This window comes from Hippopotamus amphibius, chromosome 7 (genome assembly GCF_030028045.1).
Source record: "Hippopotamus amphibius kiboko isolate mHipAmp2 chromosome 7, mHipAmp2.hap2, whole genome shotgun sequence".
Lineage (NCBI taxonomy): Eukaryota > Metazoa > Chordata > Mammalia > Artiodactyla > Hippopotamidae > Hippopotamus > Hippopotamus amphibius.
The window spans coordinates 8742979-8769275 of NC_080192.1; the positions used below are offsets into that span (position 1 = coordinate 8742979).

General features: G+C 36.5%; 1 protein-coding gene across 1 annotated transcript in view; it reads left to right on the top strand.

Moving 5' to 3' along the window:
* Positions 1-201: 201 nt before the first annotated feature.
* The window catches only part of ENTHD1 (ENTH domain containing 1), a 96864-nt gene continuing 70768 nt past the window's right edge, over positions 202-26297 (top strand). Inside the window, exons 1-2 of the mRNA XM_057743304.1 lie at positions 202-550; positions 15802-16044. Coding sequence (XP_057599287.1) covers positions 202-550; positions 15802-16044 — 592 coding nt within the window. The remainder of the gene's footprint in view (positions 551-15801; positions 16045-26297) is intronic.

Below are 26297 nucleotides of genomic sequence, written 5' to 3' on the forward strand. Positions count from 1 at the left end.
AAAAAATATTTAACTTACATATTTTTTATGCCTTCCTTTGCAGGAAATTGATACCTTATCAGGATGGAGATTAATCATTTGTATCCGGGAGTTACAGACCTGGGGAGGGAAAACTACCTCTCAAGGGTTTTCTAAGCCAAGCACATAAACTCCTATTCCATTGCTCTCATCCCTCATCTCACCTTCAAATTTGTCTTACCTATGGCATTCAGGAGACAAGTGAAAAACTTTGTGAAAAATTACTCAGATGCGGAGATAAAAGTCAGAGAAGCAACTTCTAATGATCCTTGGGGTCCTTCTAGCTCTCTGATGCTAGATATCAGTGACCTGACTTTCAACACAATTTCTCTCTCAGAGATTATGAGTATGTTATGGCAGAGACTCAACGACCATGGGAAGAACTGGCGCCATGTGTATAAATCCCTTACCCTAATGGATTACCTCATCAAGAATGGATCAAAGAAAGTTATCCAGCATTGCAGAGAGGGGTTCCGTAACCTTCAAACACTACAAGATTTTCAACACATAGATGAAGCTGGAAAAGATCAAGGTACCAGTTAAAGAAGTTTATACAGTGCGCCAGTAAAGATTAAGAGTTTGGGAGGGGATCATTTTAAAACAGGAGCTGGGAAAAAGTTGTTCTTAAATGTACTAGTTAGCTTTCCTCTGGGACAGTTATGGTTTTCAGTTTAATCTTTTGTGTTGACTCTTGAGTGCCTTAGAGAACAATATATATATATATTTTTTCGAAAGGATGTGTGACACACACTTAGGTACCTGCTAAAATGATAGCTCATAGACAATGAACGTGTAAGAGAGCTCATATGGTATTAGTCTTTCTCTGACATTTCACTTAGCATAATGCCCTCAAGGTCCATCCATGTAGTTGCACAGGCAAGATTTCATTCTTTTGGACCTCGAGGGCATTATGTAAAGTGAAATAAGTCAGAGAAAGACAAATACTGTATGGTTTCTCTTATATGTGGAGTTAAAAAAAAAAACAAAAAAAACCCCTGCTCATAGAGCTCAGAGATACAGAGAACAGATTAGTGCTTATCAAGGGTGGAGGTCGGGAGAGGGGAGAAATGGGTGAACTGTTTTTTTGTCTAAATAAATTGAATTAAAAAATAAAGTGAAAAAAATAAAACAAGTACACCAAAAAAGTTAAAAAGTTGGACTTGAGGTCCTGCTCTATTTAAATATGACAAAATAGCAATGAATAATTTTCCGTGAACAAACTTCGTGATCGAAGTCAAGGAACTGTATCCCTGGAGTAAATATATTATTTTGGAGAGCTAATCCAACCTTTTACCCCTGGTACCATTTTGTAAAGATCAGTGTTTTATACTAAGATATCTGAGTTAAAAGCTCAGAGTCTGTCATCAAATAGGGTTGTCATTCAACCTGGGGTTGAATCCTAAGTCTGCTACTGCCTAGCTGTGTATCCGCAGGCAATTTACTAGATTACTCAAGGCCTCAGTTTAGCTCTCTGTAAATTGGGATAATAACAGTATCTGTCTCATAGGATGGTTTTGAGGAGTGCAAGTATGTTTTTTTGCCTATGTTTCCCCCAAAGATGTCAGCTCCATGAGGGCAGGGACTTCGTCTACCTTGCCCATTGCTGGGTCTTGGCAGAAGAGGAGCCATCAGCGTTTGCTGAGTGAGAGAATAAATGAAAGAATGAATGAATGAAGATGCAAAATGGTCCCAATTTTGTTTAAAAAATTATGTTTATGTATATAAAATTATATGAGTTTACCAAGTGGTACTGGTAGCATTAGAGATGTTTTTTGTTTTATATAAACTTGTATATTTTAAAACACATTATATAATTAGACCAAATAAAATCAGCGTGGCAATGTGAAAAAAAAAAAGAACAAAGTGAATAAACTAGGAGGCATGGTATTTTGATATAATAATGTCACTAATTCGTAATTATAATTAGACTGGAATTTAGTCATAAATGTAAGAAAGTGTTTGCAAAGACTATGGAATCTTCAAAGATTATGAAGGAAGTAGTTTTATGAATACAGAAATTTAGGTCAAAGTAATTTTGTCGGGGGTGGAAGAGGAGAAGTAGGGAAAGGCTATATAGGATGCTGAACTGAGATGATTCAGTGGTGCCTGTGGTAAACGAATCAGCACTTCCTCTCCATCTAATGTAAAAGTATAATTTGTTAAAGTGAATAGTCTTATGAATCATGGAAGATGATAAAATTCAGTGCAGTCTCTGTGTTAAGTATACATTTAAAAAATAGAGTCTTTTTTAGAGCAGCTTTAGGTTTACAGAAAAATTATGCAGAAAGTACAGTTCCCATGTACCCTTCCCCACCCACACATGGTTTCTCCTATTGACATCTTGCATTAGTGTGGTACATTCGTTGCAATTAAACCAGTATTGATACATTATTATTAATTAAAGTTCCTTAGTTTACACAAGCTTTGTGTTCTGCAGTTCTGTGGGTCTTGAAAAATGCAGTGTCGTGTACCTGCCACTCCAGTACCATGCAGGATAGTTTCACTGCCTTGAAAGTGCCCTGTGCTCCACCTCTCCATCCTTTCTCCCCTGCCCTGAACCCTTGGCAACCACTGATCTTTTTATTGTTTTTATAGTTTTGCCTTTTCCAGACTGTCATACAGTTGGAATCATTCCATAAGTAGCTTTTTCAGAATGGTTTCTTTTGCTTAGCAATATGCATTTAAGATTCTTTCATAAGATTCTTTTTACAGCTTGAGAGCTCAGTTCTTCTTTTTTCTTCACTTAAAAAAAAAGCTTTATTGAGATGTAACTCATATATCATACAGTTCACCCATTTAAAGTGCACAATACTATGGGTTTTGGTATATTATTTTTTTTTTTTAATTACGATAAAAGATATGACAAAATTTGCCATTTTAAGTGTTCAATTCAGTGGCATTCATTACATTCACGCTGTGGCACAACCATTACCACTATTTATTTCCAAAACTTTTTCATCACCCAAACAAACTCTGTAGCCATCAAGCAGTAACTCCCCTGCTTGATCGAATCTACTTCCTGTCTCTATAAATTTGCCTATTGTGAGTACTGGGTATAAGTGGAATCATGTAGTATTTTCCTTTCGTGTCTGGCTTATTTCACCTACCATAATGTCCTCCAGGTTCAGCCATGTTATAGGATGTATCAGAACTTCATTCTTTTTATAGCTGAATAATATACCTTTGTATGTACTTACCACATTTTGTTTATCTGTTCATCTGTTGATGGGTTCTTGGGTTGGTTTCACCTTTTGGCTACTGTGAATAATGCTGCAGTGAATGTTAGCATACAAGTATCGGTTCGAGTCCCTGCTTTCAGTTTCTTTGGGTGTATACTTAGGAGTGGAATTGCTGGGTCATATGGTAAGTCAGTGTTTAGCTTTTTGAGAAACCACTAAACTGTTTTCCTTAGCAGCTGTACCATTTTACATTCCCACCAGCAGTGTCGGAAGATTGCTATTTCTCCACGTTCTTGCTAATCCTGTTGTTGTCCATCTTTTTTTTTTATTATAGCCGTTTTAGTAGATGTGAAATAGTATTTTATTGTGGTTTTGATTTACAGTTCCCTAAAGACTAATAACGTTGAGCTTCTTTTCATGTCCTTGTTTGACCATTTATATGTCTTCTTTGGAGGAATGTCTGTTCAAATCCTTTGTCCATTTTTAACTGTTTTCTTTTGGAATTTTAAGAGTTCTTTATATATTCTGGATACAAGACCCTTATCAGATAGGTGATTTGCAGATATCTTCTCCCTTTCTATATAGTTTGTCTTTTTACTTTCTTGATTAAATTTTGAAGAAGTCCATTTTATCTGTTTTTCCTTTGGTTGCTTGTACTTCAGGTGTCATATGCAAGAACTCGTCTAGTCTAAAGTCACAGATTTACATCTATGTTTTCTTCTAAGAGTTTTGTAGTTTTAGCTATTATATTTATCTTGGGCCCATTTTGAATTAATTTTTACAAAGGGTGTGAGATAGAGGTCCAGCCTCATTCTTTTACATGCAGATATCCAGTTGTTCCACTACTATTTGTTGTAAAGACTATTCTTCCCCCATTGAATTATATTGGCACCTTTACAGAAGTCAATCACCCATAGATATATGAGCTTATTTCTGTACTCTTGTGTTCCATTGATGTATACATCTAGTCTTATGCCTGTGCCACACTATGTTGATTATTGTAGGTTTGTAGTAAGTTTTGAAATAAGGAATGTGACTTTATTTGCAACTCCAGCTTTGTCCTTTTTCAATACTGTTTTGGCTGTTCTGGGTCTCTTGCACTTCCACATCAAGTTTAGCATCAGCTTATCAATTTCGGCAAAAAAGGCAGCTAGAATTTTTTTTGAGATTGCATTGAATCTGTAGATCAATTTCAGGAATATTGCCATCTAAATAATATTATTTCCTCAAATCCATGAACATAAGAAATTTTTCCTTTACTTAGGTCTTCTTTCATTTCTTTCATAAGTGTTTTGTAGTATTCATTGTACAAGTCATACTTCTTTTGTTAAATTTATTCCTAAGGTTTTTTTTTTTTTTTTTTTTGGTACTACTGTAAATGAAATTGTTTTCTTAATTTCATCTTCAGATTTTTCATTGCTGATGTGTGGAAATTCAACTGGGCATCTGATTTTTATGTATTGATCTTATATTCTACTACCTTGCTGTAATATTTTCTGTAATAATTATTAGCTGTAATTATTATTATTTTTTTTGTGTGTGGATTCCTCTGGATTTCCTACATACAAGATTATTATCTGCAAATAGAGACACTTTCACTTGTTCCTTTCCAATCTGGATGCCTCTTTCTTTTTCTTCCTTAATTGTCCTGGCTAAAACCTCCTGTACAGTGTTGAATAGAAGTGGTGAGGACAGGCATCCTTGTCTTGTTCCTGATCTTAAGAGCTTTCAGTATTTCACCATTAAGTATGATGTCAAGGATGGGTTTTTCATAGATACCTTTTATCAGGTTGATGAAGTTCTCTCCTATTCCTCATTTGTTGAGTGTCTTTATCAGGACAGGGTGTTGACTCTTGTCAGATGCCTTTTCTGCATCTGTTGATGTTATGTGTTTTCCCCCATTTATTCTATTAATATGGTGTATTACACTGATTTTCATAAGTGAATCAAGTGTGCATTCTTAGCATAAATCCCACTTGGTCATGGTTTATATCCTCTCTTTTTTTAAGTGTTTATTTTAGGTCAGGTTTGAAGCTTAATTATGAAGTTGGAGAATATCTTCTTGGGTTTTGAGCATGCTACACTTCTTAATCCAGAAATTGTAAAGACATCAACTTCCATTAGGGTTAAATTTATTATTAGAATTAAAATTAAATACTAATTAAAAATTTGCATGCCCAAGAGTTAGGTTTTAAAAGGGCATAATTTTTTGGGTAGTAGTGAATGAAATATAGTCATTTTTGTTCTTTACAAAACACCTATTTTATCACTGTACTGAGCACTATGATAATTTCTTAAGTGGAGAGGGTCAGCTCCTGCTTTAAAGAATTTATGAGCTTTTATGAAAGACAAAATAGATAAGCATGCAATTATAAATATACAAAAAAACCTATTCATTTATACCTTTTATATGTACGGGTATGGTATATGTGGATATGTTTGAATACACTATCATAAAGGTCTTTCAGATTCCCTAATGGTTGAGCTTAGGATTAAAGAAGTACAACTATGCTGTGTTGAATTTTATAAATACTCTTGATGATTTGTTACCATCAAGAGAGCAAAAAAAAAAAAAAATGCAAGTTAGAACTGAATTGTCAACAGAAGCATACATAGTACAATCGACCCTTGAACAACTTAGGGGTTGGGGCACTGACACTGCCCCCCCACCCAATGCACAGTGGAAACTCTTCATATAACTTTATATCTGCAGTTCCACATCTTTGGATTCACCCAGGCATGGATTGTATAGTGCGGTAGTACATATTTATTGAAAAAAAACCCACATATAAGTGAACCTGCGCAGTTCAAACCCATGCTGTTCAAGGGTCAACTGTATATTCATTTGTTGATTATGGAAGGTATATTAGTTATTGATTGATAACATTGATGCACACTATTCATTTAATAAATATTAATGAAAAATTATTCCATTGGGGGAAAATATTATTTATTTCATTATCTTTTTTATACTTCTCTTTTTGTGTTTATTCCCTAGTGAGTGTAACATATTAGAATAGTAGCTCTCGACATAATTTAATTTGTAAATAAATAAATATATATATATATTTGGGGGTGGATGCATGTACAAAAATTTGTTATTGATGGGGTGTGCAGTTGAAATAGTTCAAAACCACCGGTTCTCATTGATAAAGTCAGGACTCTCAACATGTTCCCAATCTACCTTTCGACCCTTACTTCCTTAGTTTTCAGTCTAGCACATTGCATCACCAAAGATTCCTAATATATTATTTGCTTCTACATTTCTGTGCTTGAACTTTTAAGATGTTTCTTCTTCCCTGTAATATTCTTTCCTCACTATCTGCTTTTTGAACTCCTATTTAGTCTTCAAATCCTAGCTCAGAGCCCTCTTACTTTGTATCCCCAACTCTGTTCTTTTCTTCACTGGGCAGAATTAATTGCTGCAACACTTTATTCTTAACGTCAGAGTGGTATTTTTTACAGTGTATCTTATCTACTATATATGTCTCTCCTTAGCTAAATTCTGAGGGTATATACCATATGTCAGTCATCTTTTTACTATCAGGCCTTGGCACATTGTAGATAATCAGTAAATTTTATTGAATGGAAGTCATAAAGATAGCAAGAGATTTGAAGAAAGGAATGTGATCATTGAAAAACTGCTCAATAAGAATGATTTTGTTCAGTCAAAGAAGAAAAAAAGCAGAGAGTGAAGTCTGTAATGAAAAATTAATCAAAGAGAAATTGTAGTGATCCAGGTACTCTACAGATGGATCCTACCCTAGAAACAGGTTATCAGGAAGAGACACAGGAAAGCTTAAAGTAGAAGATATTATAGAAAAAAAAAAACTTTTTTTTTCTCTATTGGTCTTTACACTTGCTGTTCCCTTTGCCTGGAGTCCCCAGATACCTGCAACACTTTCTGCATCCTTCAGATCTCTGCTCAAAAAGTCATCTTATAAGTGCGGCCTTCTAGATCTACCCTACTTACAAAAAAGCAGCCTCACCTGTTCTTTGCACTGTGATGCCCTAGCCACTTTCTCTCTTTCTTTTCTCTTCATAGTATTTCTTATCTGACTTAGGGTATGTTTTATCTTATTATTTGTTTATCATCTACCTCCTCCTACTGGAAAGTAAGTTTCATGAGGGCAGGAACATTTTATGTCTGCTTTGTCCATGCTCCATCTCCAACATTATAACAGTGCCTATCACATAGGACATGATCAGTAATTATTAATAGTGATACTACAGGGAAAAAAGTTGAGAAAACAAGTCAGAAAAGTTGGGAAACAGGAGAAACTTATTTTCAAATAGTACATTAATTAACATTTTTAAATAATGTTCTCAATATGTTTTTCTTCAACCTTCAGACAGCTTTTCAGGTGGAGTCAGTTTAAAGCAATGAGTCTAATTGTTAATCTCAAAAAATTTACAGTAAATACATGATTTTCCCTGTTTTCAGACTTTTGAGACACTGTATTATACTGATTGTAGTTTTTGTTTGTTTATTTGTTGAGGTTAATAGTTGGTCACATTATACTTAGAGGTACTTCACCTGAAATACTGGAGGTAAAGTTCTTTCTTTCCTATATGGTATCTAGTTGTTTGAGCATGTTTAGATTTTAATAATAGAGTATTTCCATGTATGGTATCTCATTTGATCTTTACAACACGAGGAATGAAGGACATGTCTTATCTTTCTTACAAAGATGAGTTAACACTCAGATTAAGTGTTTTAGGTAAGGTTGCTCAGCTCATTAATGGCTGAACATGATTAAAACACATATATCCTAATGCTGTTTAGTTCTATTCTATTATTATACTACACAGCCTCTCTTAATTTTTAAGGAGTTCTTAAAAATATACTAACAAAGTTTCACTGAACTACCAAGAATGAACTTAATTAAAATTGTCTGAAAAATACCCAGTTGAATGTTTCCTACTACCAAATAATTTATTTAAACAAACTATAGTATTCTTTTTATAAAACCAATTCAGATTCTTAGAAATGCGTATTTATAGCTTTATGTATGTTTTATTCTAAGTTAGGTAAGCCATAACATTGCAGTTAATTTCACTTAAATGTTTAGGCCATTTTACATTTATATAATGTACATATATATTATACACATATATTTAAACTGAAGGTAGATTTTTTAAAGAAGGTACATTTTAAAAAACAAATTTTCAGTGTTGTTAAAAAGTTATGTTAAGCTATTTTACTAGAAGTAGCATGCATTGGTAACGTAACTGCCATTTTAGTTTTCTGGTGTCATTATATCATGTAATTTAGGAAAGCAGATAATTCAGACTTATGATGGCTAATTTTGTATAGGCTGCTTCTCTATGTGTCTTCCAAAACCTGAGGATGAGTCCTTACCATGTACCTACACACTAAAGTCATAATGTCTTGGAGTAAGAACTAAGCCTCTTAAGCCAAAGTTAAGAAATTAAAATGTGAAAGGTAAGTTTTCTGGAATATGTAATACATTTGTTTATATTTACACTAGCTTATAAATGATTAAAATCAACTTTTTTGAGAGGGAGTTTGTTTTTTGACTTCAGGTTCTCTTAGAAAGAGAAAAACCCAGGTATTTAGGCTTAGAGAAAGAGGAAGCCTGGGTAAGTAGGAGAAAAAAAGGAATGATTGGGGATTTTCTTTTCAAGGCGACTGGAATGAATTGAATAGAGACAAGATACCTGGAAAGAGAAAGTTCAAGAAAAAGAAAACATTTCGATGTAAAAAAATCACTTTAGATCTTAGCTGTGTTAAGGCTCTAAAAACCAAAAATCCCTAAAATTTGGAGGTATTACTTCTCTTACAGAAGGGACTGGATGTGGGGATGGGAGGCAAACAGTTCCTAAGCAGTGCGATGTAGTGACTGAGCTTGTGAGAAAAAAATCTAGTTTCAAAGTGCACAGATGATTTTTTTCTACAGGTGTCAGACATCAATAGTCAGAATTCTCTAACCATTGAACTAACCTGCGAGATGGTGGTGGATTGATTAATTAATGCAATGTAGGTGTGCTCATCTATAGAGAGGTGGGTTACTTAACACAAGGCTGCTGAGTTCCTTTATAGCTTCCGTGAGCAAATGTGATTTTCTGTAACAAACATTTTTATAGTCCTGATGAACAAATGAATTTCCCTTAACAAACACATTATAGACTTGCGGGTCATCGCAAGCCTGTTCTGTTATTGTTAGAAGTTATGTTACTGTGAGTTTAAACAAAACCTTTATACTTAGTTGAATATTTTGGATCGTCTTTTGCGCCTTTTCAACAAATATAGTCATGGTGAGAATCCTAATAGCAAGAAGCAAATCATGAATTTATAGTTACCTGTTGCTGGTCCAGCCAGTCTCCCCACAGTGCTCTTTGTATATTGTGCTCATATGGACAGCAGAGGACAGTGAACAAAAAAGAGCCAGTAACCAGGCTAGCACTTCAGTGCTGTGTCAGCAGAATCAGTCTCTTCTCAAGGTTCTCATCAAATAAAATAGCTTGCATTTGTGTACTACAGTCAGCCAAAGAAAGTAAAGTCTATATTTTATTGTTTTTATAGAGCCAAGCTCTACTTCCTAGTTTATTAACTATATAACTTTGGGAAAGTTTCCTACCCTAAACTTTGTTTGTTCATCTGTAAAATGGACTTCATAAACTCTGAGGGTGGCTGTGGGGATTAGAGATAATGTTTGAAAGTCAGGCACATAGTAAGTCATCAGTTGATGTTAGCTAAAAATATTAGTCATTGACATAGTTTTACTTTTGTTATTTCCTGCAGTGTATATTCACGTTCAAGCAAAGCTTCACGCAGATACTCACCAGACGGTCTTTCCCACTGCCTGTGGAGTTCCATGGTTTCCACCCATCCTTAGTGCCTGTCCACACATCTGTGGCAGCACACGGTGCTCTACCCTAATAACTTATTTTACATCAGTCCCTTCACTGGACTGTGGGGATTTGGAGGACTGAGATTAGTTGTATCTCTGTTTCTTCACCTGGTTTGTGGAGGTGTTGAATAAATGTTTGCTGACTGAGTGGCCAGTGGGCTCTTGTAGGCCCAAAGAAGGATTGGTAGCTTTAAGAGTTTCTGTTTATCCTGCATGTTCTTCTGGTTTTCTACAGTGTTTCTAGGTATAGTTTTATTTTTATTTATCCTGCATGGTGTTTGGAGATCATTGTTGATGTGAGGATTCTATGGCTTTCCTGTAAAACTCCTAACTCTTATCTTTCTGAATATTGCTTTTTTGGTGATTACTGTATTCTTCTTCTTTTGAAACTTCTTCTGAGTGAATATTAGGGTCTCACAGTCTGTCCCTTATGACTTTTAATCTTCCTAATCTTGTTGCCTCTCTGTGCTGTAGTTTGGAAAAATTCCTTAGTACTATTCTTTAATTACCAATTCTCTCTTCAACTGTTAGATTTTGGAGTTTACCTTGGGTATTGAGGGTTTTTTCTTTTTAATCCCAATGACTATAGTTTTCATTTCTAGGATCCTGGCCGCCAGATCAAGAGCCCAGCAGCCCTGTGGCTTGAGGCCTGTTCACTGATTTTTCATTTCTCCCATATTTCTGGTTCGGAGGTTTTTATGTTGTTTTTGAAAACTGGCGATGTCTATTATCGCTGTGCATTTGGAACCGAGCAGAAGGGTGCTTTGAAGCATGAACTTACTGTGCCAACTTGACTGAAGGTTTTTTATGAAAATAACTTGATCAGATATACTCTTTGGGATACTTCCTCCCCACTCCACCCCATCCCCACCCCTGAAGACACTGTGGAGGGTAGATCTGAAGGGAGATTGTAGAGAAGTAAATAATTTAGAACACCACAGGCCTGAACGAAGGGAGATGGAGAGGAGAGCATGGAATTAGAAGATGTTTAGTAGGTACAATCAACAGACATGGATTACTGCATTTGAGGAGGGGAATGTTCATATTTCTGGCTTAAAATGGAAGTAAAACTCACTGATAAAGGAATATAGGAAGAAGAGTAGATTTTGGCAGGTCAGTGGGTCAGGAATGGAGAGAGGAGTATTACAGTGTTTTCTAACAAGAAGCCCAATATATGTTTTTTTTTTTTTTCTTTTTAACTTGTCAAGCTAGTTTTGTTTTTGTTTTGTTTTTTTTTTTTTTGGCACACGGGCTTAGTTGCTCCGCAGCATGTGGGATCTTCCTGGAGCTGGGATCGAACCTGTGACCTCTGCATTGGCAGGCAGATTCTTAACCACTGCGCCACCTAGGAAGCCCCCCAATATATGTTTTTGATTTTAAGTCTGGAATGTGTCTTTCTTGCTGATCATCTCAGTGCTCAAGATCTTTGAATAGACCATATTTCCAATCTTGTTCCATGATGTTCAGTTGTGAATTTACATAGACTCCTCCCCTGCATTTAGGAAATTTTTCCTTAGCATATGATTTAACAAACGTTTCTAAAGTCTCTCTTAAGCGAACAAGTATAGTTCTGGCTTTCATGGATGTTATATCTAATGAAGAAAAAAACATTTATCACATAGGCAGTTACAAACTCTGAAAAATACTGAGAGACAAGTGTACATGCCATAAGAGTGTGTGAAAGCAGGGCCTGACTAGTGAGGCCCTGATGTACATGGAGGGTGAGGCGGAAGGGAGGTTGTTATCGCTCAGTAGAAGGCTTTCCTGAAGAAGTGAAATCTGCACTGTTCCCTCTGCCAGGTGCTCTCTGCCTGTATGTCTGCACAGCTGGCTTTTTCTTGCTGTTTAAGAGCAGCTGATATGTTACTTCCTCAGTAAGTCTTTCTTTGACCGCACCCTGATTGATGTCAGCATGTCCCTCTTCTTTATTTCCTTAAGAGCATTTTTATCTGAAATTATCTTCATTAGGAACCTTGTCTCTTTTTGCCTCACCTGTGCCCCTACTACTTACAAACATTCCCTGACACTTGCATTCAAGAAATGATTAAATGACTGTGTAAGTTATCATCCTTGGGAACTGGTCTGTTGCATAGTTGATCTAGTGACTTGCATGTCCTTGTCCTTTGAGTTTGGGAGGATTGCTCAAATTGGCTTTTTCCTCATTCATTTTTCTGTCCTGTTGATCCTCCCCTTACTGAGCTGTGTCTTTCTAATGGGGGCTGCCATGTAGCATCCCACCCTCTGGCTGTAGTGATGGGTATGTGACTTTCAAGCTGGGCTACTCAGTGTCATTCTTTTGGATTTTTTTAAAAATAAATTTTATTTATTTATTTATTGGCTGTGTTGGGTCTTCATTGCTGTGCATGGGCTTTCTCTAGTTGTGGTGAGTAGGGGCTACTCTCCCTTGCGGTGCATGGGCTTCTCAGTGTGGTGGCTTCTCTTCTTGCAGAGCACAGACTCTAGGTGTGCGGGTTTCAGTAGTTGTGGCACATGGGGTCAATAGCTGTGGCTCGTGGACTCCAGAGTGCAGGCTCAGTAGTTGTGGTGCACGGGCTCAGTTGCTCTGCGGCATGTGGGATCTTCCCGGACCAGGGCTTGAACCTGTGTCCCCTGCATTGGCAGATGGGTTCTTAACCACTGCCCCACCAGGGAAGTCCTTCCTGGATTTTTCAAATTTGAATAAGTGAAGAGGGAGACTTCTCAGGTAGCAGAGTATGAGGTGTGAATCTGGAGCTGTCTTTGGTCATATCCACATCCAAATTGAAGAAGCCAACCTGCGAAAGGAGAAAATAAAGGCATTACATAGAGGGAAGCAAGGGGGGAGTGGGAGGGTCTGGTAGCTTTCCAGCCTCTGCTTCATTTGTATCTGAGGCCCAACTGCAGCCCTTGGTTTTCCCATGGTCAGTTCAAATTGAGTTTCTATCACTTATAACCAAAAGATTTCCTATTAAACAGTATATAGTTTTATTTTTTATTTTAACCTTCACCTCAACTAACAAGCTTTTCATTTTAATGTGCTTTATATAGTATCTTTGGATATTGATCTGTTGCATAGTTTAATTTCTTATTTCAGAAAATCTGTTTTCTCCCTTCCTCCGTCTCCTCTCTTTTCTGTCTTCCTCTGCTTGCCTCCTTCTCTCCCTCTCCCCCTCCCCAGTTCCCATCCCTATCCCCCCTTTTTTCCAAATACAAGGCAATTGCTGCCTAAGTTTATTCTGTTTTCAGTGCTATTCTATTTCAGTACTATGTACTCAATCTTTTCGGAAGCGTATTGGTAAAAAGTGAGTAGATGTCATCTTATTACTATTGTTATTATTTATCTCATCCTCGAAGCAGGTTTATTGGGTTCTTGGATTTTTTTCACTTTCAACTTCGATGCTTTCAAACAGCCAGGTTCCTGCTCTCCAGTCTCTTGAGGGTGGTGGGAGGTAGCTAGGGCAGTGGGCAGCCTTGAATGGGAAGTTCACTTCTGGGTGATTTCTTCCCTATTTTCTGTGAATGCCTGTGGCCTGACCATCCTGATGGTGCAGACTTCTCCTCAGGGAGGAGCCCTGATGCTATGCGGAGGAGCCCTCCATCATGGTGGCTGCCATTCTGCTTGATGTGCCAGCTGGTCCCTTTGAATCCCACCAACCCATGCAGCCTCCAAGCAGAAGATTCCACATCTGTCCCGTAATTTTTAGTTCTAACTTTTTCTGACTGGGGGTGTTGCAAGAAATTATTTCAGGCCAAGCAACTTTCTCAGGCAGCTAAGTTGTAAATTGGCAATCAGTATTTTTCATCTCTCTGGCTCCATTTGTACTGTGTCAAGAAGAAAATTGAGACTTTTTGGTAATTTGCTCTTTTATTGATTCATTCACTCAGTAAATATTTATTGAGCATTTACTATGTGCCAATCACTCTTCTAGAAACTAAAGATTCTCTGCCCTCGGGGAACTTGTATTCTAGGTGAGGAAACAATAAACAAGTAAAGAGATAACTACATAGTACAGTATTAGGTAGTGATCAATGTCAAGCTGAAAAATAAGGCAGGATGAGGGAATAGAGAGTTGATGGGGTGGGCTATTTTAGAGAGGGTGGGCAGAGGAAAGCTTCTATAAGAAGGTGACATCTGAGTAGAGACCTGAATGAATCAGGGGTCTAGCTATGCCAAGAGTCCCTGGAAGAAGTAACATCCAGCACACGGCTCTAAGGAGGTAAAGGGTTCGGTGAGATTGCAGAATAAGGCGGCCAGGATGGCTGGAGTAGAGGGAGTGAGGGGGAAAGTGGAAGGAGATGAGTTCGTGAAGCTGAGAATGGGAAAGCAAGGCCCTGCCTGCCCCCCGCCCCAACTAAGCTATGTTAATTATCCGGGGAAGGTAGTGTCTGGTATTGTCCACAAAGACATAGTCACAGCAGGCTTCTATCATGCAACAGAGGTAACCCAAAACACTGTGGGATTTTGGGTTATAGACTGCAAGTCAATCATAGGAAATTAAGGATGCTGGGAATGTTGTGGTGTAAAGCAGTTATCAAAGAAGTTTGGAAGGAAGAAATGGCTAAGAAGTGAGATTAGATAAAATAATCTTGGAAATTATTTTAATGGATGATTTCAATCTCAATGAAACGGCTGGCATTTAGAGAACATTGTTGGTCCCTGTCATCTAAATATACCCTGAATTTGACTATTTCTCATTATTTTCACTACTGGTAAATTATAGTTGAAAATATTAACATTTTAATTCATCACTCTTGGAGCCCAAAATGAGCATAGTAGTGGATCTTTAGGGACTTTTCAGTTTACTTCTGAAAGATGTGAGATGTTAATATGAGTTGGTCCCAAGATGTGGAGAGGTTTCCTTTATCGTTTCTCATGGGAGATGGTTGAGAATAATACTAGTAATACTTTATATTTGAATGAGTATATGTTTATATCTGTGAGTTAACCTGAACAGATATGCTTATACAGTTTTCAGATAGGAAACTCTGGCTTAGACAGACCACCTAACTGGTTCAGAGTTATCCGGATTGTTAAGGACAGCAGCATTGGTAGAATTCTGGTCTTAGACTGTCCTCTGGCTCTCTACTAATGGCATCACATTATTTCGATAGGATGTTATGTCAAAGACAAGCCAATGGCCCTCCCTTCTCTTGTACCCTAATTGTATCCCTCTGTGGTAGCAGATATACAGATATGATGTTGTGGGTACACAGCTGGCTGTCTGCCTGCCCATCCATCATCCACCCATCCATCCATTCATCCACCCATCTTTGTATTTCTCTATCTGCTTCACTCTTCTGTATATATATACAATGGTTTATTTTCCCCTATGCTTTACAAATTGGGTTATATGATGCACATTACTTTAAGTCTTCAGCCGTATATATGTATGGTCATACAATTAGGTCAGTACGTCTAGATCTCATTCATTCCTTTGTATGCCTATGTTGTTTGATTTATTGAAGAGTATGTATTGCTTTCAAAAGGAAAATCCAATAGTATAATTAAGGTGAAAAATGTAATGCCAGTGTATGATATGATTTCATCATATGCTTATTTACTTCTTAAAGCATAAGGAAAGGAGTATAGTTGTTGACAAATGCAATGAAACTTAGGTTTCCCTCTACATTTGCTAGCAGTTTCTTCGCTGTGCTTACATTTTCATTTTTTCCTGATTTTCCTTAGAATAAAACTTAATTGTAGCCTTAATTAATATTTTCTTTTCTAAGCCAATTAACATATTTTTCAGGTTATTATATCCGGGAAAAGTCTAAGCAAGTCATAACGTTGCTAACAGATGAACAGCTGCTGCACAGAGAGAGGGAAGTCGCGTGTCGGACTAGACGACGTACCTCCTACTCCATGACATTTCCTAAAAGCTTACCTGGTACTGGTAACTCACCAACAGCATGTTCTTCTGCCCCCGCACCAGAAACTCCTGCTTCAGAGAAGAAGCGTAAGCTTCTTAAGGTTGCAAGGCTACGTAATAAAAGTGCGTATAATGAGCATTGGCCTAACGTGCAATAGTTTAAGAACAACTAAAAAATATAAAACGTCAGGTTTCAGTACTGAAGTATTAATACTATATTAGTACTACTATTACTATATTAGACATCATCCTGTAGAGAACAAAGATGAAAGATACTATTTAGTGGGAAATGTTATGACTATTTTCTGAATGCAGTTATCTGGGATTGCAACACAATGTTTTTGAATTTTAAAGGTATTAAACTAGTGACTAAACCCTATTTGGCACCATGATTCAGTTTTAAGATGTTAATCATCGCTGGAGAGTGAAGGAGAACTGTTTTCTGAGACTAGGGGTCCGGGTGTATGTGTTCATTTGCACTATTTGATCCTCTAAATCAAGAAACTGACACACAAAAAAAATGTGCCTCAAAATTCTCAAAGTGCTCTAAAACTCTTCTAGGACAATACCCTGTGTTATATAACCCTTTCCTTTGCCTAAAACTTTAAATCTGGACTACTGAACTTAAAAAAGAAGGCACTTATTTGTAATGTCATAATGGAAATCAGCAGGAAAATGTAGTTATCTTTTCTATTGAATTTACTAAAACATAAAGAAATGTCATTTTGCTCTAACTTCTCCAGTACGAACCCTGTCATTAAATTGTGTGTAAAGAATGGACAATTTGAGGAAGCAAAAACAATGAAATGTGACTTAGGTAACTGTCCTTTGAAAGGAACTACACTTTGTGCCGTAAGTGAGGGACATAGTAGGAGTAACATACAGTTAAAAGCATTTTCAGAGGCCTGCCTCCCAGCTCTATCATGTAACTCTATTAAGCAAGATCTTGAAAGAGAGATATTCCAAGTGTCAGTTAAATATTGAAATTTTAAAATGTTAATAGTAATACAAGCACAAACCAATCCTGCTAAAAATCATTAAAGTACTACTCTGACAAGTCAAGAGTTCTCCAATGTTCGCTCAATTTGTACTTGTGTGGACTGGGGCAGTCGAAAGATAGTAAAAGAGGCGGGCATTGTAATTATAATAGTAAATACCAACCAAGTGCTTCTAAAAGTAGTGGGACCTCTTTCTTTAGGGTACCTGATCCTTTGAAATAAATCTCGAAAGAGATAGAGACACATTCTGAAATTTTCTCATAGAAGCCTTAAATTCAAACTGATACTAGAAAGAAGTAACGGCGTAAAATAACCAACTATGACTCATTTAGAATTTCTTCACCCCTTTTGCTACTTCTCTGTTACCTTTCTTGTTCTTCCTTCCTCCATTTCTTTTGCTCTTCTTTTCTCTCATTACAAACATATCTATTAAATTTATAAATTGAAATTTGGATATCTAGCAGAAATTTGGAGCTGTAGCAGTGAATAAAACAAAGTCCCTCTCATCCTGGAGCAGATATTCTAGTGACAGAGATATATGTTAAACACACACAAATAAAAAAGATATAAAATATTATGTCAGATATTGTCAAGTCCTATAAAGAAAAGGAAAGCGGTGAAAGGACAGAGAGTGACAGGGATGGCTTTACGTTAGGTCAGGTAGGGAGGGAAGGCCTTCTGGAGGAGGCACATATTTAAACAGAGACTTGAGTGAAGTGAGGGAACAATCCAGGTATATCTGGGGTGTTCTGGCAGAGGGAACAGCAGGTGCAAATGCTCTGGAACGGGAGCAAGCTTGGCACACGTCACCGTAAGCTTAGGAAATGAGTCCCTAAATTGCTACAGAAGTAGCTCAACTCTGAGCCACTTTTATGATTCATTCATATAAGAAAATCTAGCTTGTTGCTTTATAGTCACTGCTTTTTTAAAACCCGAAATGATATTTCCCAGCTTGATAGCAGCTTCTTTATTCACTAGGCTGAGCTCTGAATATCTTTTGACTGTTTTAAAAAAAAATCAATATACTTGCAGATGAAGAAGTTTTGCTACAATTAATTTTTTTCATACCACAAACATGTATTGAGTACCTACTTACTATGTGCCAGACACTGTTCTAGTCTTGGTAAGTGAACTGGGTGTACTTCTGCCTCACCAAGGTTATATCTAGTGATGGGCTTTCAGTCTGTTTCAAAAAACAATGTTCAAAAGGAGTTTTGGTGAGTGACGGCATCATTGAAGTGCATCTGTAGTAAGATTTAAAATGAATAGTGAATGTTTGGATATGAGAGCTGTAGTAAGTTTGTTAAAAATCTGTTACATTATTTTAAAATTAAGTTTATCCATTACTGTGTACAGTACACATATATAGTAGGTATATGGATGTGTATGTTAAAAAAAGAGAAATTGGGCTTCCTAGGTGGCGCAGTGGTTAAGAATCCGCCTGCCAATGCAGGGGTCACGGGTTCGATCCCAGCTCCAGGAAGATCCCACATGCCGTGGAGCAACTAAGCCCGTGTGCCAAAAAAAAAAAAAAAAAGAGAGAAATTGGATCAAGTAAGCTTAGCAGTACTAACCATATCCATGTAGGCATTTGAATCTGAAACTCTGTATTTTAAAAGAAGAAAGAAAACTGACAATTTGGTTGGGTGGGGGAAAATAAGAAAATTTATTGGGGGGATTTATTAATGGGACAGGAGAAGTAGCAAATGAAAATCTGGAGATGGGTGGATCAGTTAAAAGTAGGTACACCCACAAGTGACAGTATTAGGCCACAAAATTGGTAGTGGTATAAACATAATAGGAATTTCACTCCTCTAAAAATAATCCAGAACTAGGTATTCTAGGATTGGTATGGTCTCCATGATGTCAGGGCTCTTTCTGTCTTGTTGCTTCACCAAATTCAGCTGTAACTTCCATTTTATGATCCAAGACGGCTGCTGGACTCCAGCCATCACATCTGCCTCCTAGCCAGTAGGAAGGAGGAGGGGTTGAAAATGAATGCCCCTTCCCTTTAAGGACATTCATGGAAGTTGCCCATAACATTTTGGCTTACATACTACTGTTTAGCACTTAGTTACATGGACACTGCTAGCTTTAAGAGAGGCTGAGAAGTGTAGTCTTTATACTAACAGACGTGCCCAGATGAAAGAAAATCTATTGTTAAGGAAGAAGGGGAGAATAATTATAGGGGACAACAAATAGCCCCTACCACAGTGGGAAAGAATGCAAGAAATGAATTAATCATGGTAATACATGGTTGTCAAATTAAATGGAATAGCGAGTATAAATTTTAATATGTAGAAAAATGTGGGCAGATAGTTGAGAGTACTTGGCACAGTTTATAAAGGACATGATGAACAGTATTTGGAAATTTCAATTTGATACAACTAGCAACTAGGATCCGTTGTAGGCCTTGGAGAACAGAAGGGATGTTTAGCTTAGTCACAGAACTTAACTTTCTTATTACTGAAAACAGCTGTTGGTGGGAGATAATTCTTACTGTTTTGTGTAGAAATGAAGGAGATACAAATTGGAGGGAAGCTTTATAAGAGACAGTTGTTTCAATCCAGGCATCCAGGACCTGCTCTAGGGTTATTGAAATGAGGGAAGGGTAATGTTTAAAGATAGAATATAGAGAGGAAATGGGTAGGTAGATGATGTATTGGAAAAGAAAGGGAGAAATTGAAAATGACTCTAACATTTGAGTTAGAGAAAATGGAAGCAGGTGATGGTATCATACAGGTAAATTTCCATCAGAAGGAATTTAAAGACGGCTCTAAATTATTTAGTTATAATGAAATGTAAAACTGAATGCATTGCTAGAAATCTGATACCCTGGCTTTAGGATCCAGAGCTGAAACAGCTGTGCCTCACTTCTTTGCGGTGAATTAGCAAGGGAAAAAAGCTACTTTAGAGAAGGCGTTATACACACATCACTACTTCTGCTTCTTTTTTCTTATTCCTGGATGTTTTTCCCATGTTAATTAATTCTGGTAGATAGCTTGGGTAGTTTTTGTTTAGATGATTCTGTTGTTTAAAGGAAGAGATGAGCTGAAGAATAATTGCGGCTTGATGGCAAGACAGAAAGCTATATAAAGCATGGTGATAACTCAGTTTTTCTGAGCTGTCAGCATCAGAATTAGGTCCTTTCCTTAGAGGTAATGATTATAAAAACTATCACCAGAGACATTGCTTACAACTAGGCCAGCAAAGCAAGCCCTCTGGATCATCCAATCTTCCATAAAGAGCTCTTTACTGGTATCATTCTTTGCAATGTAACTTTACCTATATTAGAGAAGGATAACATTCTACATCATGGAAATATTTCCCTAAAAATTGTATATGATTCCTGTTGGACCAAAAGTTAAACTTCAAAGTAGTTGCCATGCTTTTATAAACAAAAACACCAATGTTAATATTACTTCCCACAGTGAACTTTGTACTTAGTTGATGTGGAATCATACTTGGTTGCCTTATCACATACAGTCTCGATGGCAGGGCTTATGATACAGATGGTGGTTGCTACTGAAACATTTACATTGATGAATGTTCAAGCAGTGATTTTTTTTTAAAAATTTAAAAACAAACTAATGTACAAAAAAGAAAATAGCATTAACTTATTACCCCTACCCACCCTAAAGCAACCACTATTAACATCTTAGAATATTTGCTTCTAGTCTGCTTATTTTTCTTCTTTTGTTTTTGTTTCAGAAAAATCACTCTATTCTTATAAAAATAAATACAGGCCAATTGTAAAGAATTAATCACTTCCAATCCCATCACTCAGAAATAGCCATAATTAATATCAGATGAAAATAAATTCTAGGCATCTTTCTATTCATACATACATATATGTATAAAGATGAATAACTAGAGAGAAATTATTTTTATAAAAATGGAATTATACTAGATGCTTAGTTTCACTAAAAATATTTCAGGTCCACTTCTGGCAATTATATTTACTAGGAGCTCCAAGAAACCCAACTATTGCACAATAATCAAAGACTAGATGTGATACACTGAGACATTTCTGGCCTCACCAGAGGTATGGGAAGTCTCCAAGGAGCTCTCCTTCTAAAATGTTTAATTAATTAATTTAATTTAATAAATGAAATAAGAACAGGACATGTGAGCTCAGGCGAAAGTGACTTGGAGCTGGTGCCTGTGGGACACTGCAGGTGACTGTAGAGTTTGAATTGCTTAAGGGCTGTTGTTAGTAGTTAAGAAAATGAATTTTGGGCCTGCCTTTAGCATTGGGAAGGAAAGCATCGGATTGCTGTGCTGAACCCAGATACTCAAGAGGGGGCTGAAATGATTCTTGGTAGTTCTCTCTTCTAGAAGAAAGCCTCTTCAATTCACAAGTTAGGTCCATAGGATTCCACTAGTTAAAATCAGGCAGTGAGCTCACAATCTATTTCACCAAACACAGGAGAAAGTAATTAGCAAAGAACATATCTAGTCCACCACAGATTGTAGATATTAGAAAGGTTGAATTCATAATGTAGAAGAGCTGTGTATTTAAATATTTAAATAAATAAAGGATGTAATCACAGTGTTGGTAATGGGGGAGGCTATGCATATATGGAACAGGAGGTATATGGGAAATCTCTGTACCTCCCTCTCAATTTTGTTCTAAACCTAAAACTGTTCCAAAAATAAAATCTTTAAAAAAGACATATACAAAAGCACAACTGTCAAAACCAGACTTGCCCTTTTCGAAATTAATGCAATTATTCAAATGTCAGTTATGTCTGTCACAACCTGGGTCCTTGGGCTGAACTAAACTCTTAAAAATTAAAACTGTTTTACTTCAAAAAAGATTATAAGGAATGAATGTATGAATTTGAAAAATGGAAACTTACACAGAAATGAGAAATACCATTGAAATAAAAAAACTTAATTTAGTGAACTAGAAGATATATCCAATGTAAACAGAAAATATGAAAGCAATGTTTAGACACAGAGGATACGTCTACAAAGGAATGACAATTACCATGCCAGTAAAAGTAAACTCTTCTCATCAGTTTCAGTGGAGGCCAGATGACAAGTGATACAATATATTCAAAGTGCAGAGAGAAAATAACAGCCTATATTTGTGTGCCCAGCAAAACTATCATTCAAGGCTGAGGGTGAAATAGTCATTTACAAATAAGTGCAAAAACTGAGAGTTTACCACCATGAGACCTACAAATAAAGGATATACTTCAAAAAGAAGGAAAATTATTCCAGAAGAATGGCTGGAGCTGTAAAGGGGAGTGATTAACAAATAGTCAACATGTATATAAAATAAACTAAGCACTTTTTGTATAAAATAATAATGTCTAACTTTTGAGTTAAAAAAAAGACAACTAAAACAATGGATAATCATGGTATTTAAGCTGGGAGTGGGTGTACAGAATTATAGTATTCTCAGGTCCTCATATTTTTTGAGAGAAGGATAAGAATATTATGTGACTCTAAACTTTTAAAGGTAAATGTGCATGATAAACTTTCAAGGGTAAATGCTAAAAGAAGAGAAGTAGAGTGCATAAATTGCAAAGTAGCAAGAAAAAAATGGAATGAAAATATTTTTTAATTTTATAAAGGGTAAGAAGCATAGAAAAAGTGGGGCAAATGGAAATTAAAAAGTAAAATGGTAAGAATCAGTCCAAATATGTTAATAATCATAATAAATATCAGTGGGTTGAATTCATCTGTTAAAAGGCAGAGATTAGCAAACTGGGGAAAAATAAATCCAGATATATATATGCTGCAAGCATAAGTTCACATAAAGGTTGAAAGCAAATGGGTGGAAAAAAATAAACCAGGCATTATATTAAGGAAAGCTAGTGTAGCTATATTAATATCAGACAAAGTAGAATTTAAAACCAAAAGCATTATTAAGGAGAATGATGAAAGGTTTAATTCCCCAGGAAGATATAACATTTCTAAATGTGAATATAACCAACAAAATAACTTCAAAGTATATAAACCAAAAATTGTAGAACCACAGGAAGAAATGGAAACATCTACCATTATAGTAGATGATTTCAAAATCTCTCAATTATTGATAGGTCAAGTAAATAAAACATGTTTTTTAAAGTATAGATTTTATATTTGATTATATATGTTATAAAGAAAGTCAACATTTCAAAGACTGTATCACATAGAGCACTTTTTCTAGCAAAAATTCAATTTAGTTTGAGTTTTAAAAATGTAAATTAAAAATTTCCATACGTTTGAATGTGGAGGTATTCTGTTTAGAATCAGGTAAAAGAAAAAGTTCCCATTCTGCTTCTATTCAGTTTTATACTGAAGGTTCTAACCATGACAAATAAAACAAGCAAGTGAAATTTAAAACATAAGTATTGAAATGGAAGAAATAAATTTATTTGCAGATGAAAAGATTTTCATATAGAAAATTTGAAAAGATCTATAGACATATTAGAAATAATAAGAGAGTTTTAGCAAGATAGCTGACAAAATATATTGTATATTGAAATATTCAAAAATGTAAGTATCAGTTGTTTCCAAATTGCCAAAATTTAGTGGAGGGTTTCTCAAGCTTGGTACTGTTGACATTTTAAGCCAGATAATTCTTTGATGTGGGGACTGTCCTGTGCAGAGTAGGATGTTTGGCATTATCTCTGGCCTCTACCCATTTGATGGTATTAGCACACATCCCTTCCTTTTGTGAGAACCAGAAATGTCTGCAGACATTGTCAAATGTCCCCTGGGGGCTAAAATTGCTCCCAGTTGAGAATCACTGATTCAGTGCATTTATAATCAAAGTCCCAAAAGGATTTTAAAAATTGAGCTCGATTGGCTGATTCTAAAATTTATCTGAAAGGATCAAAAGTTCAGGCATATCCAAAATGTTCTTAAAGAAGAATAAGGTGGAGGGCTTGCCTTTCTAGGTAACAAGAGTAAGTAACAGTAATCATGGCACGGATGGGTGCATGGCCAATGGAACAAACTATAGAGCCCTGAAAACAGACCTGTGTATGACAGAGGTGGTGTTTCAGTTGGTGGGGAGAGGACGAACTGCTTAATAAATCATACCAGGGAAATCATATATTCATATTGAAAAAAATGAAATTATGTCTCTACCTCATATCATACACAAAAACAAATCCTAGAGGAATTAAGAACTTAGTGAAAAAGCAAAACTTCAGAAAGTTTAGAAGAAAATATAGGAGAGTATCTTTTCTACATTGGGATAGGGAAGGATTTCTTAAACATAACCATAAAGGAGCAAACTATTAAAAAAAAGTATTTATAAATTTGACTATCATGGTAGGCAGAATTCTGTGAATAAACCCCAATGACCCTTGCCTTTATATAATGCCCTCCCCTTTGAATGTGAGCATCACCTGTGAATTACGATGAATTATCACTCCCATGATTATGGTACATTATGTGTCAGAAAGGGAGTATCCAGGTGGACTTAATCTAATCACAGGAACTCTTTAAAAGCAGAGTTTTCTCTAGCTGGTATTAGAAGAAGTCAGAGAGATTCCAAGAGTGAGAATGATTTGATGCACCCTTACTGGCTTGAAGATGTAGTGATAAGGAATGTAAATGGCTTCTAGAAGCTGATAGTGATCCCTGGTTGCCACCCAGCAAGGAAATGGGGACCTCAGTCCTACAACCATGAGGAGTTGAATTCTGCCAACACCCCGAATGCTCCTGGAAGTGTTTTCTTCTCCCAAGTCTCCAGAGAAGAGTCCAGCTTGGCTGACGCTTTGATTTTGGCCTTGTGAGACTTGAAGCAAAGAACCCAGTCAAACCTACCTGGGCTTCTGAGCTACAGAACTGTGACATAATAAATAGGTGTTGTTTTGAGCCACTAAGTTTGTGGTAATTTTTGGCAGGAATAGACAACTAATAAAACTATATTAAATTTAAGAATTTTCTCTTCATCAAAAAATACCATGTAAAAAAGTTAAAAAGTCACAAACTATGAGAAAATTTTCTGACATATATAACTGACAAGGATTAGTTTCCAGAATATATAAAGAATTCCTACAAAACAATAAGAACAGCCCAATTGAAAAATAGGAAGGAGGTATGGAAAGCATTTCCTAAAACAGAGGAAGAAACATGTAAGTCCAGGGAGCCTTTTTTTAGTGCTTAACCCTGTATTGTTATATAGTAGCAGCAAGTAATTATAAAATGAAATATATGAAAACACAATTTACACTAATTTCAAAAACCATTTAATGCCATATTGTGAGGAATTTCCTTCTGTTCCTTGTGCTACATTTTCTTCTGCATTTGGAATCCTTTTTTTTTCTGGCATACCGTGTCTGTCTGTCTCTCTCCCCTGTTTGCTCTCTCTTTCTCCTCTTCTCTTTTTTCCTATTGGAATTTGTTTACTTGTCAGGTCATTTCTTTCTTTTTTTTTTTTTATAAATTTATTTATTTATTGGCTGCGTTGGGTCTTCATTGCTGCACACAGGCTTTCTCTAGTTGCTGAGAGTGGGGGCTGCTCTTCATTGTGGTGCACAGTTTCCTCATTGTAGTAGCTTCTCTTGTTGTGGAGCACAGGCCCTAGGTGCATGGGCTTCAATAGTTGCGGCACATGGGCTCAGTAGTTGTGGCTCACGGGCTCTAGAGCACAGGTTCAATAGTTGTGGCACACGGGCTTAGTTGCTCCGTGGCATATGGAATGTTCCCAAGGCAGGGCTCGAACCTGTGTCCCCTGCATTGGCAGGCGGATTCTTTACCACTGCGCCACCTAGGAAGTCTGCCAGGACATTTCTTTACATCTTGCTGACGCTCAAGCAGCTCTGACTAGATACTATTTTGAAGGCAATAGAGAATCCTGGTTAAACACTCAGGTTCTAGAGCCAGGCTCCCTGGATTTGAATCCTGATTCAAATTGCATGGATTGTGTGACCTTGAACATGCTGCTTAAGACTTTGTGCTGCAATTTCATCTTCCGTAAAATGGGGATAATACAGTTCCTATTACAGAGTTGTCGTGAGAAGTAAATGGGTTAACATAGGTACCATATAGCACAATAGACTTTGGTGGTTATTTGCTCAGGTGTGTTTTGTGATTTCTTTACTCTTTCCACTGTCTCTGAGACCAGTTTGTTTTCTCCACCAAGTTGCAGTTTGTGGGCTATTTATTTTATCCACTTTTCTGGAGCGGGGAGGAATGGGGGCCTTCATTCTTCTTTAGAATATGGGACTGTGCTCTACTTTCCAAGTCTTTTGTACAAGATCCTGCTCGTTCTATCAAGTTGAGAAACATACCCCATTCCCATCAGGTGGGAAGATACCCTCAGCTTCAAATCAGTCACCTAATTCAGTGTGAAACTATGGCTTTCACTTTCATTAAAGTGTCAGCATCTTTATTAACTAACTCTGTTATGCCTATTTTTTTTCTTTA